The 14,672-nt window shown below is 39.9% G+C and overlaps 1 protein-coding gene across 2 annotated transcripts in view; it reads left to right on the top strand.

Annotated features, from left to right (window-relative positions):
* The window catches only part of TNIP1 (TNFAIP3 interacting protein 1), a 119,487-nt gene extending 110,617 nt beyond the window's left edge, over positions 1-8,870 (top strand). For both annotated transcript variants that reach the window (XM_077468322.1, XM_077468321.1), the window contains exon 18: positions 3,429-8,870. In XM_077468322.1, the coding sequence (XP_077324448.1) occupies positions 3,429-3,472 (44 nt within the window). In that variant the 3' untranslated portion in view covers positions 3,473-8,870. The remainder of the gene's footprint in view (positions 1-3,428) is intronic.
* Positions 8,871-14,672: the final 5,802 nt, after the last annotated feature.

The following is a 14,672-nucleotide window of genomic DNA, read 5'->3' as shown; positions in this document are numbered from 1 at the left end:
TTCCTATCCATTTTTCAGAGAATATGAATAACACAAAAACTTTCTTTCACTCATGGTTAGTGTTTGGCTGAAGCCATCTATCATCAATCAACTGTGTTTACTCTTTTTTGATCATAATCGCAACAGAAACTACCCAAATGACCCTGATCAAAAGTTTACATACCCTGGTGATTTTGGCCCGATAACATGCACACATGTTGACACAAAGGTGTTTGAATGGCTATTAAAGGTAACCACCCTCACCTGTAATTAATATGTGTGTATAAAATGAGTTTCTGGACTCCTGACAGATCCTTGCATCTTTCTGAGTCATGGGGAAAGCAAAAGAATTGTGAAAGGATCTGTGGGAAAAGGTAGTTGAACTGTATAAAACATGAAAGGGATATAAAAAGATATTTAAGGAATTGAGAATGCCAATCAGCTCTGTTAAAACTCTAATCAAGAAGTGGAAAATGAGGGGTTCTGTTGAAACCAAACCATGGTCAGGTAGACCAACTAAAATGTTAGCCACAACTGCCAGGAAAATTGTTTGGGATGCAAAGAAAAAGCCACAAATAACTTCAGGTGAAATACAGGACTCTCTGAAAACATGTGGTGTGTCTGTTTCAAGATGCACAATAAGGAGGCACTTGAAGAAAGATGGGCTGCATGATCGAGTTGCCAGAAGAAAGCCATTACTATGCAAATGCCACAAAGTATCCAGCTTACAATATGCCAAACAGCACAGAGACAAACCTTCTGGCACACAGTCGTTTGGAGTGATGAGTCCAAAATTGAGCTTTTTGTCCACAACAATAACACTATATTTGGAGAGGAGTCAACAAGGCCTATGGTGAAAGGTACACCATTTCTACTGTGAAACACAGAGGTGGGTCGCTGATGTTTTGGGGATGTGTGAGCTACAAAGGCACAGAAAATTTGGTCAAAATTGATGGCAAGATGAATGCAGAATGTTATCAAAAAATACTGGAGGACCATTTGCATTCATCAGCCAGGAAGCTGCACATGGGACGTTCTTGGACGTTCCAACATAACAATAAACCAAAACACAAGGCCAAGTTGACCTGCCATTGGCTACAGCAGAATAAAGTGAAGGTTCTGGAGTGACCATCTCAGTCTCCTGATCTTAATATCATTGAGCCACTCTGGATAGATCTCAAACATGCAGTTCATGCAAGACAGCCCAAGAATTTACAGGAACTGTAGACTTTTTGCCAAGAGGACTGGGCAGCTTTACCATCTGAGAATATAAAGAGCCTCATCCACAAATGCCACAAAAGACTTCAATCTGTCATTGAGGTTAAAGGGTGCAATACACAGTATTAAGAACTGAGGTATATAAACCTTTGATCAGAGTCATTTGGGTAGTTTCTGTTGTGATTATGATTTAAAAAGAGTAAACACAGTTGACTGATAATAAATGGCTTAAGGCAAACACTAACCATGAGTGAAAGAAAAGTTTTTGTGTTATTCATATTCTCTGAAAAATGGCCAAGAAATCATAAATTCTGCCAGGGTATGTAAACAACTGTAGTTTGTTTTCTTACTAAAACAGCCATAGCCTGAGTAGAAAAGCCTGTCTCCTGCTAGCATGCTGTTTGCACTTGCCGAAGTGCAGCTTTAACTCTTCCCCTATCCCTAACACTTAAAAGAGAAGTGCAGGATCATAAAAAAACAAACAAAAAAAAAACCTTCATACTCGCCTAGATGGCTGCAGCATTGATTCAGTGCTCTGCCCCTCCAGCACTTACTGGAACGCTGGACTGTGGAGAGGGCAGAAGTGGCTGGATGAGGCTTTCAGCAATGAGAGGCCGGGACAGCTGCTGGTCAGGAATCTGGGCGGATCCCATTTTTGTCAGGATCTCTGCACAGATTGGACTGGCTCTGTGACATCAGCTGACTGTGGTCTTTAGCCACTCTCAGCTGAATTTGGGTCACAGGCCATAATTTTCCTTTAAGCAAACCCCTAAAGGGAACCCCTTAACACTGTAGAACATTTTAGAGACCTAACCATTGTGGTGTTACTTGACATATAAAGAGTGCTAAGAAATTGTAAATGAACCAGGTATGGGGTAACATGTAACCTTCTACTCTTTCTCCAATGATGTAGTGCTTGGACACAAGTGACCAATTGCCAGGCTCAAACACTGACATCTGGGGGGAGAGACTAAGATCATTTACTCTATGTAAGATCTGACACAGGATTCCCACAGGGACAGATGGTGTTGGTGGGGAAGCACAGGGATGGTAAATTATTAGTGGGTCAGGAGTGTCCTGGAAGAGCTAAGTAATATTGTCTGCTTAATTCCCCTAAAGAGAGTCCTTGATCTTTAAACTTTGCTTGCCCCCATCATTTAATTCCTCCACTGCTGCGTAGTCGTTCTGTCTAGTACTGGGAAACTTGGCAAGTCTGATGAAAAAACTGCTCAACATAAAGGTCCCGGTGTTATAAGAGACTTTTCCACCTGCAGGAATTCTGTACATTGGTGTTCATGTTTTGCTGCTCAGATGGGTTTCCAATGCATTTTTTAAGGTTCTGGAATGGTTTGTTTCAATTGGCTTGTATTGAGTAGTAAACTGTTATGACCCCCAATCTTATGCTACTCAATTCTCCTAAATCCAAATACTGAAAGTGTTAATCTCTCTCCCAGCTGCTGTGTGCCAACACAATATAAAAATGTATTCATTCTAGCGCTAATATGCATTTTTGCTTTTGCCACATGTCTTGACATTATGGGGTTGATTTACTAAAGGCAAATAGAGGGGGTGGTTGACATAGGCAAATAGAGTGTGCACTATACAAGTGCAGTTGCACTCAGCAAAGGCCTTTGCTCCAGTGCTTAGTATTTGAGGTAAATCTTCACTTTGCAAAGAATCACATGCAAGGAAAATCTAAAAAATAGCATTTTTGCTTGCACATGATTGTATGAAGCAAGTTGGCTGAGCTCTCCCTCATTTACTGAGCTCTGGAGCAACTGTACTTGCAGAGTTCAACTGCACTTGCAAAAGTGCACAGTCTATTTGCCTTTAGTAAATCAACTTCATTGTGTTTTTTTCAAACAAAGTTTGCACTATTCTGCATACGATATGCCTCTATTGTTCCCTACTAGCTAATGAAGATGCAATGTAAAAATATAATACATATATCTCAGAAGTGATCTGTTTTTCCCTAAAATCATACTTTTTTTGTGGCTGCATTTGACCTGTTTTTGAGTCTAATGCCCATGGACAAGACGTTTGAAAAAAAGACTTAACCAATACTTGTAAAAATTATTTTGCCTATGGCCAACCAATCACATTCCAGTCATTTTATGGCACTGATTGATTGCTTAATGTAGGCATTAGACACTTTCCTACCAGTTTCTTCTATAGAGTCCCCCATATTAAATCTGGTTACTATATTCATTTTTATTTTTTATTTGTTTTAGATGGCGCCAAGCGAGGAACCCAAAATCCTCAAAGACCAACCTGAGCGGGTACTATGAAGGCAACACCGCTGATCTACTTTGTTGTGGCGCTCCTTGCTTTCTTTGTGTGGGATCATTACATCCTTTTAGCCATTTTGTTGGTACCACATACTTTCTTAATGTAGCATTGTTATGTCCTTTTAGCCAGTTCCTGGGCTTACATTGGTTGATATGTTTAGCACTTGATGGCAGGCTGAAGATTGGTCAGTAATTGAATAAAGATGGAGTTATTTCAAAAAGCTTAATGAAATGGGTAATGATGTACCAAACATAATTTGAAAACCTTTACTAGCCTATTCTTTTAGTTCAACCCGTGTATGATGACATGGTCCAGCTAGGCTTACATAATTACTATATCAATATTTAATTATCACTAGAATGTCTCTAATTGCCTGTGAAGGCTTTCATTTGAGTCTGTCAGTAAACATGATCTCTACTGTCCCTACCACTCCAGTATAAACATACCCAGTTAGAACAATATTGTCATAAATTAAAAAGAGGAAATTGCAGTTGGTACCACAAGGTTTAGAAAAATATTTGAGGGTTGCATTCAGCAAACACAAGGGAATGGATATATTTTTGCACTTCCTCAAACCCACTTAAAATTTTTAGTGTACACAGAATAAGGGGTGCCATTTTATAGGATGGGGCAGCCCCCTAATTCACCAGGAACTAGTGATATTAGTGAAAGTGTAGTGCATTGCCATCGTAGAACAGTATACTGTACTATCTTGTTATGGTAGAGATCCTCTGCAGCTAATATATGTGGTACAGTATGTATAGTCTATATGACAGGTCCATATGAAACTCCTGATTTTCATTTCTATTGATGAGACATGCTTGTCTTCCGCAATTCACCTTGTTAGTCTTGCTTAGCAGCAAATAAGAGTTGGCTCCACTTGTACACTGCAGAGGTGGAGCAAAGACTGGATTATGCTATAGTGAATAAGATCTGGATGCTAAGACGAAAAAAAATGCCTCTTCTAACAGTTATTTGAATTTTCTTGACTAAGTGATGATTCCAGTATACTGTTTCAGAGGTGATTGGTGGTTGGAACACGCAGATGAGATTAAGAATGGTGGGAGATACACATTGGATATATGATGGATTAGCAATAGCTGTGCTATTCAGGATAAATAGAGGATCTTTGTATGTTTAACACTGATGGGTACAAGGTGGGCATGTAGCTATGCAGAAAGTCAAGGCTTGAAAGTTCTTGGAATGGAAAGGAATGAGTACTTGTTGATGCTTTCCTCCCAAGTCTCATTGCCTGAGATGAGCTATGAGGTAGCAGTTATGCTATTTCATGGGGTTTTTAAAGTTAGGAAAGCCCTTTGCAGTAAGTTTATGAGGTATGTATACAAGGTTGCAGTAAGTATATGAGGTATACGGGGGTCTGAGCCAGAACCTGAACACCTTGTGGGTTATAACTCTTAGCAGGCTTGGGAAGAATCTGTAGTTCTCAGAAAGTAACTGGGTGCTGCAAGAAGGGCCTCCACTGGGACCAGTGGAAGGCAAGCTAGCAGGCCTCCGTGTGGATCAGTCAGTGATGGAGGTTTTTGACAATAGGAAGTCATCGTCTACCTGGCTTCCCTTGAATGTATGTCTGCATAATAGGGAATTTTTTGGTAAAGGAAAACGGTCACTAAATTTGCAGTGTTGCCACTGCTAACCTCATCTTAAAAAAAAATAGTTTTTTTCAGCCATGCTGATGCTTTGTTATAGTTTATGTAACTAAAGCAGGACATGTATAAAATTCTGACTTTTAGCCATTAAAGTAGAACTAAAGCCTCCCATCCTTTACCACTAGACATGGCACAACTGTTTAGATTTGCCATGGTAATGCACCTATGACGAGCCACCATTTGAGTGCTTGAAAACTGGGTTGTGAGCGGACATAAGCAACTATAATCGTTCTCACCGGAGGTATACCTTGAATATAACTTTTTGGGAAACCTTTAAATTGGTGGGTTTAGTTCCACTTTAGATCCATCTTTATTGCCAGGAAGAAGAAAGAGAACTAGACAACATTTTTAATTTTGACAGATTTTTAGGATATTACCTAAAGGCAGGAAGTGGCTAACATATTCTTTTGCCTCTGACTTTAATTTGCTGTATGTATAGTCTGGATCTATATATCAGCTGTATTAAGGCAGGACATAGCCAAGCAGCTAGCATTTTTTTAGGCTAATGACAGCTTATACGGTATATTTCTAATGTTACTGATAGGATTTTAGGACATGAATAGAAACCATTGTACAAAAAATGTATCAGGTGATAATTGGTCCATGTATGACACATGAAAGGTTGTATTGGCAGACTGGCCTTGCGTGTAATTGAGGAGGTTACATTTTTGTGTTTAATTGAACAGAGATGAACATCTAATACAACCAATGACCATGCAGCATACATGGAATAATGGGTGTGCGGGTGATTGGAAGATCATTTATAGGGGATCTGATTGTTCCAGTTCATATGATCAGATCCCTGTGTGTGTGTGTGTGTGTGTGTGTGTGTGTGTGTATGACCAGTTTTTTTATTTTCTATGTGAAATAAGCTGAATAGGAAATGTTTGATGGGATGAAAGTTTTCAGTGAAAGTTTAACAGATACAATATTATTGTATGAGAATGTCAATATTCATCTATATTATGTGATGTATGCCATGGAGACATACAGTATCACCCAAGCATAATCTGAAGATTCATCTAGAGTACACTTATTTGTCTATAATCTATAAATTGCTTGATCTATCTAGTTTTTGTACTTGTACGCTGAGCTGAACTGTATGTAGTACTGACAACATATACAGTAATATGTATAGAGCATTTTCAAGCTCACCTAGTTGCCAAAGACTTTGCATTTTGATACCCAGCCTGTAAAAAGACATGTCCATAGCACTAGTAATAGGGCACATGGTGGTGGCCAATTAAACCTGACAGCATCAACCCTGACTATCAGACCTATTTCAGAAAGTCTATTCAGTAGGCAGTATAACCCCTGGGATAACAGACGCCGTCTTGGGGAACAACCATGGGACCTATCTACGACAACCTAATTTCTAGTAGCAACTGTTCAGCTGCCAATTTGTAATTTCTGCAATGCAAAGTTGAACACCAAAGAGGGATTCTGATTTGTTGCTATAGAGAAGACATTTTTATTATGACACTTTTCATACCCTACTTTCATTATTACAGCACTTTCCCTTCCTTCATAAAAGTAAAAAATACAAAAACTCAAACTGTTGATAGAAGACCTCTTCTTTTTTTTTTTTTTTTTTACTTTTGCTCCCTTTTGCCGTTTTTTGTGATTTTTTTTTTTAATTATATAAATTATAATATCTGAAATATAAGTCGGCACTCGTGGGCTTGAATGTTGAGCACTCTTTGATGGGGTTTATTTCTACGTTTTGATGAGCCGAAAGCTTGTGCTCCTAAGGACTTGTCAAAACGTTACAATAAGCTTTATCCTTGAGTGTTCACCAATCAAGCTCTGTGAGTGCCACCTTCTCTTTTGGAGATATATCTTATATATACATATATTCTGTCAAAAAACTTTTGCAAAGAATTTATTTTATTTGGTGAAGCAAAAAACTTTCCTAAAAGTGGAGGAGACATTTTATTTTTATTCTTCCAGGGCTAGCTTTCTGTACGGTCATTGACTTCATGACTTCAATACTTTTAGTCACTAACCCAAGACAAGTATACAGATAGGAATTCTAACTTTTCTCTAAATTTTCTGATCTTCATACTTGTTCTATATCAGTCATGGAGTATATTATTTCTTTCTTCGCACACCATACTGGAATGAACAATGTGTTTAAGAAGTTACTGCAACAACTCACGACTAGTCACAGTATAGGATATGGATAAGAAATGTTGTCAGCACAGCAGCAAGTGCAAAGCCCTTCTTTATTGCATGCCTGTTGAAGGACCCCTGCATGGTCCCAAATGTTGTCATTCTGTGTAATTATGGAATAAAGAAGAGCTTTGCATTTAAAATAAGCTTGGTGGTGTGCTGATGACATATCTTATTCATGTTCTGGGTCAAAAATATGGAGGCTAAAGGATAAGCATAACCACTAGACACCTAACAATGTCAGAAGGGGCCAGCAATGGCAGCGCGTACATTTCTCTAAGTAGAAGCCTAACAGGGGAACATGGAGTTGATCATGTTGGAAGGCCTGATTTATCATTCTTCTGTTCAAACTGTTTTGCTACACTATTAGCCAATTAGGATAGCTTACAGAGAAGAAGTACTTTTGGAGAAAATAATTGGAGAATTACATTTTGGCTGTCGAGTAGTGCAGGCAATTCTTAAGGCCATTTGATAATTCAAGGCCATTTGTGACCCAAGAAGAGAAAGACACTGCTGTAATTTATCTACAACTGTGACAGAAACAGAATTACTAAAATGATAAATCGGACATAAGACACAACATTTGTTGCTGTCCGTGGACAGAGAAGAGTTGGCATTTTTATTACATGCTGGAAATGGCAGATACCTTTATAACCCAAAGAAACCAATTAGATGCCAGATGTTAGAAACTGATTGCAGTCAGATTATTTATTTTTAGGGCCCATTCACACCATATGCACCATATGCATTGGGCAACATTGCACAATGCGGCCCTTAAAAAAGAAGTATGGGAATATATATATATATATATATATATATTTGCCTATTTTGGATCTGTCCCCCACCGGTTCTAAGGTTGAGAACTGAGCGATCAAACAGCTGTCTGCTGAACAGGAGTCACAGGAGAAATGCAGCCAAACAAGCTTTGACTGTACTTTCTTTTGAGCACAGACAATGAAGTGTGCCCTATGTCCTATTGTTTCAGCTTACACCAGTACATTGTGTTGCTGTGCACTGAAAAAAGTAGGATAGGATGTATTTTTACACAGAACCGTATGTTACCGTGCATAAAATTGAATTGTATCTCTTTTTGTGCCATTAAAATAAAAAGTATGATGCATCGATCGTAGAGTTTCACGCTGCCCCTATGCAATACACCTACAAAGCATAGAGCTTGCCCAGTTGTGTGAATGGGCCCTTATTCTCTGTGAGTGGTTGCTGTGGTTAGCTGCATGTTATGATTTGTTTTTTATTTTTAATATTAAATGCTAAAATTGGGAATTTTGTGTTCCACAATAATTGTTAATATTTGTTATATTCAGTTACTTATTTTAATACATTTACAATTATTCATGTATGTAAGAAAATGTATGTTTGTGAATTCAGTTGTGTTAATAAGTGTACAGTATCCTATCACAAACTAGCTGATACACCTGATTACCTCTGAAAGCCATAAAGGCTTGTATGTTAAATATGTATTCAAACCTGTAAACCAATTTATGTAATGCTTCATTCCAGGTTTTAATAAAGTTTTTTTTTTTTTAACCTAGTGATTGTCGTTCTTTATTATGAAAAAGTTCAAACACCCTTGTTCGATAGACAGTGTTGAGTCTAGTGGTCCATAGTGATCAATCAAATCTTACCTTTCTAGTCTGACTTCAGCTAAGTGAATTCTGATTGGGTGTCATGCATTACTGCTCTTAAAGGGTCAGTCCACCCAAAAGTGATATTTTATTTATGTAGCCTTAAAGTCCTATCTGACTCTCACTGATTCAGAGGGTCAGCTCTCCGGGCAACCTGTCTGATATGCTTGAAAGCTTTTTCCATAGAATTTTCTTGACAATTTAAAAAAAAAAAATTTATGAGGTAGGCCACTAAATCTTTCCTCAACCCTTCACCAATTGCTCAGCTTGGGACTGACATGCAGAATGTAATAACACATGTAGTTAGCAAGTTTGTACACACATACCAGGGTCAATTTAGACAAGAGCCTACCAGCATGTCTTCAGAGTACGGGTGGAAACCAACGCAAGCACATGGAGAACATATAAACTCATTGCAGGTAGTGTTCTTTCTGAGATTCAAACCAAGGATCTCGTTGTTGCAAGACATACTGTAAGTGCTACATACTAAGCCACTGTGCAGTTTAGCATGAAGAGCTCTCTGCCATACCGTCCCATTCTGTTAGTGGCCAGGTGGAAGTTTTTAGTGTTTACAATATGTTTCCTTGCATACTCCATTCTATCCTTTCTATATGTTATTAAAAGGTCCTATTTTCGCTGTAGATTCTCTCACCATTATCTATGGATGCTTGGTGCAGAGGGAAGAGCCCAGGTCTGAGTAATCAGCACTGACCATCTGTGAATTCATGACTCTGACTGCTCAAAAGACTTGCGAGTTTCAATCCCTTGCACCTGTGATGTAGAAAGAGATTGTAATTTTTGCCTTAAGATCTGAAGGAAATCACATCACATGAACAGAATTATTGAATCTAAACCATTCTGCCTAAATGAATGAATGTACAGGGATAGGGACAATTGTAGACGCGTACCCGCACTCAGGTTGAACTGGATGGTCTGGTGTCTTTATTCAACCTTACTAACTGTGAATCTGTTAATGAATGGACATTTTCAATAATATACAATACAGTAAATATTATAAATGTTGGAAAATTTCTGAATTAAAAGGCCCAGTAAGCATGTGTAGCACCCTCCTAGTATAGGTGCTAGGATGTAAATAGACTAGTGTGAGACCAGAGGCAAATCTATCTTCAGCAGATCTGCTTAACAGAATTTATTAGTTAAAGCGGAGTTCCATCCAGAAATGGAACTTCCACGGATCGTACTCTTTCTCCCCCAGTGCCACATTTGCCACCTTTCAGGGGGGAGTGGATACCTGTCAAATCCAGGTATCTGCTCCCATTTCTGGGGGAAGATCGACTCAATCGTGTGCGGCGATCTATGCAATGTCCAGCCCTCCTCCTTCCCCCCCTGCTGCCTTCTGAGAGACGCACAGGTCCCAGAAGACAGCGCAGCACGACTCACACATGCGCAGTAGGAAACAGGCTTCACTTCCTGTTAGTAAGGATTCCGGCGCCTGCACCCGGAGCTGAGGGATGGGTAGGCTTTGGGTGCTGACATCAGGGGCTCCCGGACCGGTAAGTGTTATTATGTCCTTAAAAGTCAGAAGCTGCAGTATTTGTTTTTTTTTTGTTTTTTTATCCAGGCAGAACTCCCTTCCAAGTGTTCTGGTGCTGTTAAGTTTGCTTGGACTTCTCCCGCCTCATAGAAACTAATATGGCTTTCTAGAACATGCATGGAAGTTGGTCCCAGCCAATTACAGGGGAGGTGCCCCTGAGCATGTTGGGATTGGTATATATATTCAGGTAGCATGTGATCTCTGGGTCCTTCTCTGCCCAGATGATGGAGTGCACCAGCTGGGGGTGGGACAGGCTTGTTGCCATGCGGCTTTGGGTGGTCTACCTGAGAGCTTGAAGCTAAAGTAAAGGAGTGACCCTGGTGCTTCAGAATAGCTGACTGAAAGAGAGCCGTGCTTGAGGATCTGTTTGCAACTCCAGTGAGTACAGATCAGTGATCTTGGGGCCTGTTCTTTTTGGCTACCCCTTTGTGTTAGTACAGTCAGCCAAAGGTTCAACAGAAAGGGATCGCTGGCTAGTGATCTGAAGAGCTTGCCCAACTGCTGATACTGCATGGAACTTTGCTCAGTTCTACTACTTTTGGACTGCTGAACAGTCTGCCGTAACTTGCTTGTACCTGAAGAGCTCTTTCTACCTGTCCTGCTTTACAAGAGACTTTGCTCATGCTATTAATTTCTAAACAGGAGAAGTCTGCCATCTGCTCCCAGCAAGGGACTTCACCTGCTACTCAATTCTAGATCAGCTAGTGTCCTCACGTTATACATAGTTTTATTCCGGAGTATCCTACTACAAATCCCCTACCCTATCCAAGTTCTCCAAATAAAACTACAAAAACATCCCCTAGACTGGTCATTGACTACATTGAGCCCAAGTGTGTGTGCGGCTTCAAAAAATACCTTACACCTGGCTACGGAGGTGGTGCTACACATTCTTTGCAGTATGCCCGCATATGGGCAATAAATATGCTCATGATAACGTCCCACAAGATGACAACTTATTACAGACTGCTGAAAGGGGAAATAAACAATTATGTAGCTGAAACACACACCTATACATTTTGGTGTGTGCAGGTAAAGTGTTTCTGGGATGTACAGTAGGTAGCTGACCAGTTGTACTAGGTGTTACTGTTCTTTCAGCAACAAAAAATGGTGCTTATATTTTAAGGATCTGTATTTGAAAATTTAGTTACATGTGCAATCACTAGGTTGTGCATAATGCAGGCTGAACAATAACATTATTATACCATTAAAATTATTTATTAATATTACTGCTTAGAGCATGCATATAAAAGCACCAATTAATTTGTTAGAAATCATGTATTTTAAATGCAAGTGCTGTTAATATGTTAAACTTGATATTGTTCTCTTGTAATACCCTGTACAGCAGCACCTTAGACTGTAAGGCTGGATTCACACCTATGCATTTTTAGTGCATTTTTCAGATTTGCACTACAGTACATTTAACATGATTTCCTATGGTTCTATAGAGCAAATCTGAAAAATGCAAAAAGCACTAAAAATGCAAAGGTGTGAATCCAGCCTAAGAGGAAGGGACAATCAGTAATTGCAGCCAATCTGGTGTCCTGTGTGCAGTTTAGCTGACAGGTGCAGAGACATGACCTTGTCAGCCTTCTGCTGCTCTTTCAGTGTCCAGTCACAGGGGAGATGATCAGGTTGTTTTGCTTAGCTGCAGTAGAGGGCCAGGTGGGTAGGCTGGCTTTGCTGCATACTTTGGCATCCTGTGCAATTTTAGCACTGGATTGACAGAAATACATATCTTTTGAGAGGTACGTTGGCTTAAAAATATGTATTTTTATTTGTGTATTTATCGGTTTGCCTAGAGTTCAAGGTTTAGGGTCATTCACATGGTGCAGAGTGCGTTTATGTACCCAGGAGTGACAGCTTCCAGTTAAACACTGGCAGCAACCTGTTAAAAATCGATGACAGGTTGACAAAAGCAGCAGCTGTATGGATATTCTTGCACATCCTAGCCTTTACATTCTTGCAGGGACAGACAGGCTACGTACAAGGCTGTACAGCTATTCCTGTACAAATTCCTGTATAAACCTTCAGAAATCAATGACAGCAGTCGCTGTTTGCATCATCCTGTGTATTTAACAGACTGCTGGTGGTGGCTGCACAGAGAAACTATCACTTCTAGGAGCCTAAACATATGCTGCACAGGTGTCCACGCCCATGTGAATGAACTGTTTAGTTAGTATGCCATTTCTAATTCTGTCCTTGCAGTTTATAGGTTACACACAGAAGGTAGGGTAGAGCTTCCAAATCAAGCTGAAATGCTTAGCATATGTAGGGATCTGCTGCCTTCTACTGTCATTTCTAATAGTTTTTGCCTATTAATTATGGCACAGTTGGTTGCAGACAGGTATTTCCTGTCCATGCTAGTTGGGTCAGAAACACCAATTGAAGGACTGTGATATTATATAACAGGGAGTTTCCAGGAAAAAGACCCACAAAGAATGGAGCCACATGACCATATGTATACAGGTATGGCTGTATTTCACCCAGGTCAGAAGCTGAGGCTAATTGTCAAGTTTTCCATTGTTCTAATAGTTTAACTGCAGCTGACCATAGCTTCTTGAGTGGATATCTAAATCCTTGTGAAACATTTATCTCTGTCCTATTGTTATATTACACGCACAGTGGCACATAGGTCTGTGCTACTGTATGTGTGTAGTGGTTAACTTCCAGGATATTAGTAGGTGAACCTATATATTGCAAGAGTTTATGGCAGAATTGTGAACAGATACATCCAAAGAAATGTTGCTGCCAAACTTAGCTGCCTGGCTCTCTGAGGATGATCGTGATGCAGAGTCCATCTTTGAGTCAGACACTTGAAGGCAAGATCAGAGGTGATGGGAAGATCCTCCAACCATTGTTCAACCAGCCTGGAAAGCAGATTCTCACCAGCAGAAACAAAAAAAATCTACTATGCATCTTAGTCCCTACTAGTTACTTATTGATCATGCAACTGGACTTCTAACCAGGCCCACCGATAGGGGAGGACCACTGGTGCTCATGTACCAGAGCCGCGATGCTGTCACTCCCGCACATGTGCGTGGGAGTTTTCTTCCCAGCAGGGTCTGGTGTCTGCCGGACTTTCAGCTAAGAATCCCCTGTGCGCATGCGCCGATGAAGTCAGCGGCTCATTGCGAGGGATATACTCTTTTTACCTACAAAGTTACAAAAAGGACTATACAACCACTTTAAAGCAATGTGTTACTGTTTGTTAGGTATACTGTCCAAAGGTTTTTGGTAAGTGGTGTGAGCACAGACTAAGGAGGAATAATATACGGCACATATCTGCTTATGAGCTGCCAAATATAACTTCCATCTGAAAGACAGTGAAGGAAGGCAATTGGAAGAAAAATCAGCTAGATCTTTACATTGATAGCTATATCCTTACATGGAGGCCGCATCCATCACTTTGCACAAAAGAAAATTAATCAGTTCTCCCCGGTTCACAGATATGCAGTGTGGCAAATGCATCAAATTCTGAGCGCTTCCCATACTGCATTGAACTTGCACTTTGTTCGTGCAATCTGCCACCGGTATCAATGTTACTTTTATGACACCCCAAAACAAGTCGCAAAAGGCAGTGCGATTGGAAGAATTGAAACACATGGGTGTAAACGTGCATGCAACCCGATTTGGGTGTGACAAAAAAAAACAAATATGCTTGCATCTTTTTTGTGTGGTACGAATCGAACCCATACAAAATTAATGGGCTCAAATTACTCTGCAAAGTATGTTACTAGCCAAGCTTTTTTTTTTTTTTTTTTTTCTTTACTGTGAGCAAAGTTAGAACCCCTGTCAGAGTTTTATTGCTGTCTGTGTTCTGTTCGGGAGCTTCACCCTTTTCGGATGACTATTGACGCTTGGACTGTTAGTGATAGCTAATCTAAATGACAGTTTTCCAGTGGGGACACCTGTCCTGCTGACAACTGTCTAAAACCCCCCACATTGGAAACATATCTGTGTAATTCCTATGTGGCTTCAGGACAGGAAGTGGAGGGAAATCTCCCCAATGGGACACAGAAAGAAAGATAAAAAGTAAGGAGTTCTAACCATTTTCTGCTCTAAAAAAAAATCAAAAAAACAAAAAAACAACATGTCTACAGATATACTTTAATGTTTATATTCTTAACAAATGCATGCAAGACTCTAGGG

Source organism: Lithobates pipiens, unplaced genomic scaffold (genome assembly GCF_037356315.1).
Source record: "Lithobates pipiens isolate NorthernLeopardFrog02 unplaced genomic scaffold, aLitPip1_a1.2 Scaffold_8, whole genome shotgun sequence".
Classification (NCBI taxonomy): domain Eukaryota; kingdom Metazoa; phylum Chordata; class Amphibia; order Anura; family Ranidae; genus Lithobates; species Lithobates pipiens.
The sequence above is the reverse complement of the archived record's forward strand: the minus strand, read 5'-3'. Positions and strand labels throughout refer to the sequence as shown.